Below are 2,500 nucleotides of genomic sequence, written 5' to 3'. Positions count from 1 at the left end.
CTTGCAGATATAAAGTGCCCAGGAAATATACAGAACATTAAGTGCAAATGCCAAGTAAGGTTACTGTTTTTGAAAGTACAGCAGACAAACACACACACACATGCGCGCGCACACACACACACACACACACACACACACACACACACACACACACACACACACACACACACACACACACACACACACATACACACGCACACACGCACACACACACACACACACACACACACACACACACACACACACACACACACACACACACACACACACACACACACACACACACACACACACACACACACACACACACACACACACACACACACACACACACACACACACACACACGCCCCTCTCCTCTCCTCTGCATCTGATATCACTTTTTAAAACGTATCTCTGCCATCTATCATTGTGTTCCTCAGAGCAGCCCAGAGCTACGTGAGTGTGTCCAAGGGCAGCAGTGGCGGCAGGGGCTCGGTGGGCCTGGAGGAGGACGAGGGCTTCGGGGACTGGACCCAGCGGCTGGCCCAGGACCGCCGGCAGCGCCTGGAGAACGGGAGGCCCGCGGAGGCAGACACAGACAAAGGCATGAACGGAGCAGCCAAACACGCGGAGAAGATGCGTTTTTCCTCCACCTCCACCACCTCCTCCGTCGTTACGTCCAACAGGCTTCAGAGACCACAGCCAAAGGAGGAGAAGGAGAACCGAGAGAGAGAGGTGGGGAGAGAGGAGGCAGATGGACGCTTGGGAGGCCGGATGACTGACATGAGGAGGAAGGAGTTTGGGAGGAAGGAGCTCGCCCAGGCAGACAAGGAAATACAGCAGAACGGCAAAGAGTCCCTGAGCCTGTTCAAGAAGAATGGCGAGAGTCCAGTAGCAGATGTGGATGAGAAGGTAGGTCCTTGTCACATATTTAGATTAGAAATCAAAGGGGTTCTGCGGCGCAGTGTACTAAGGCATGGGATCATGTACAAGCTACATGAGGCAGGTTCAAGTCTGGCTTGGGTCATTTTCCAACCCTTCCCCATCTCTCTCTCCCCTTAATTTCCGGTTATCTCTCAGTATGCTTTCAAATAAAGGAGCAAAAGCCCAGAAATACTGTAGAGCATTGCAAGCCAGCTAAATGTAAAAAAGCAAGTTTCCCTGCTGCCTTAAGTTTTTATGTTAACTGAACTTAAGAATTGACTCAATTTTTCAAGTTAAGTTAACTTGTAAACTCAAGGCAGCAGGACGACTTACTTTTTTACTGTGCAGATGGGGTCGCCGGCGTGCCTAATCACTTTTTGCTGAGAGTACTCAACTACATCATAACAACATTGCTATGACAGTACCAAGAGCCTTAAAAGTAACAGATTAAGACATAGCCATTGCAATTTTGGTGATCGTAAGGTTATAGGGGGGTTAACTGGCTGCAATGTTTTACAGTGTATATACTGTACATAAAAAATCATGCTACATCATGAATCAGGATGTTATGCTTATTACTGTGGTCACATGGTGAAATACATTTAAATGGTTCCTTTCTCATTTCCTTTCAGATTAAGAGGAAGGACATCAAAGCATCATACACATCCAAAGTCCTGATGCAACAGGAATCCAATCCCAAAAATGGCAAAGACAATGGACCTGTGGAGGAGGCCACTACAGATGTTATGAGAACTAGGAAGATGCTCAGGTGCGTGAAAACATCACTTTGTTCAAGTCTGGCCAACATCCAATAGAGTAAGTCTAGTGACTAAATCTCTTATTCCTAAGGCAAAACTTCATAACATGTTATGTAATGTAACAACGATTGTTACAACTTAAACAAGCTTAGTCATAAGCAACTTCTTTTAGAGTTTCAGCAGAAGTTTCAGCAGCAAATCTCCTTTGTCTCCCATGAGCTGGACAAATGAGAAGAGTCGCAGGCAGAGTGCTAGATGTACAGTAGGGGGTATGAGGTGGATTGTCCCCATTTTTGTTTTGATATCTCCACAACATGTTTTTTCTCGGTTTAATGTAAACCCTTGATGTTGCTTAACCCATTAAGACCCATGACAAATGCTGGACAAATGTTGCTCCAAGTCTTTATGTTAAAATGTTTAAAATATCCCAATTTTTTTTGACAAATCGAAACCCAGTCACACAAACTGTACTATTGACTATTACAAAAAGTCATCCAATCCATGTGCCCTGCCTGTCTATTCTCATCCATGACATGCCCACCCCACCCCCACTAACAGAAGCCCCAGCCAGACCATGCCCCCGGCCCTGGCGCTGGAGAGCCCGCGCGAGGAGGAGGCTGCCCTGCTGGAGACGGAGCAGAAGCTGGAGAAGATCCGACGGAGCCTCCAGGAGAAGGAGAGCCAGGAGCTGGAGCAGATGCGATTGAAGCAGGTGGAGGCCGAGGCAGAGCTGGAGGAGCTGAAGAGGAGAAGGGAGGCCAGGCGCCTCGTCCGAGAGGAGGAGGAGCGCAAGAAGGAAGAGGAGGAGCAGGAGAGGCAGGCCAAAGAGGAGGTGA

At 48.0% G+C, this 2,500-nt stretch overlaps 1 protein-coding gene across 2 annotated transcripts in view; it reads left to right on the top strand.

The window, feature by feature from the left end:
* Positions 1–2,500, top strand: part of lsp1a (lymphocyte specific protein 1 a) — a 47,531-nt gene that overhangs the window by 18,373 nt on the left and 26,658 nt on the right. For both annotated transcript variants that reach the window (XM_063197316.1, XM_063197315.1), the window contains exons 3-5: positions 423–894; positions 1,539–1,675; positions 2,223–2,496. In XM_063197316.1, coding sequence (XP_063053386.1) covers positions 423–894; positions 1,539–1,675; positions 2,223–2,496 — 883 coding nt within the window. The remainder of the gene's footprint in view (positions 1–422; positions 895–1,538; positions 1,676–2,222; positions 2,497–2,500) is intronic.

The sequence above is a fragment of the Engraulis encrasicolus genome, chromosome 4 (assembly GCF_034702125.1).
Source record: "Engraulis encrasicolus isolate BLACKSEA-1 chromosome 4, IST_EnEncr_1.0, whole genome shotgun sequence".
Lineage (NCBI taxonomy): Eukaryota > Metazoa > Chordata > Actinopteri > Clupeiformes > Engraulidae > Engraulis > Engraulis encrasicolus.
The sequence above is the reverse complement of the archived record's forward strand: the minus strand, read 5'-3'. Positions and strand labels throughout refer to the sequence as shown.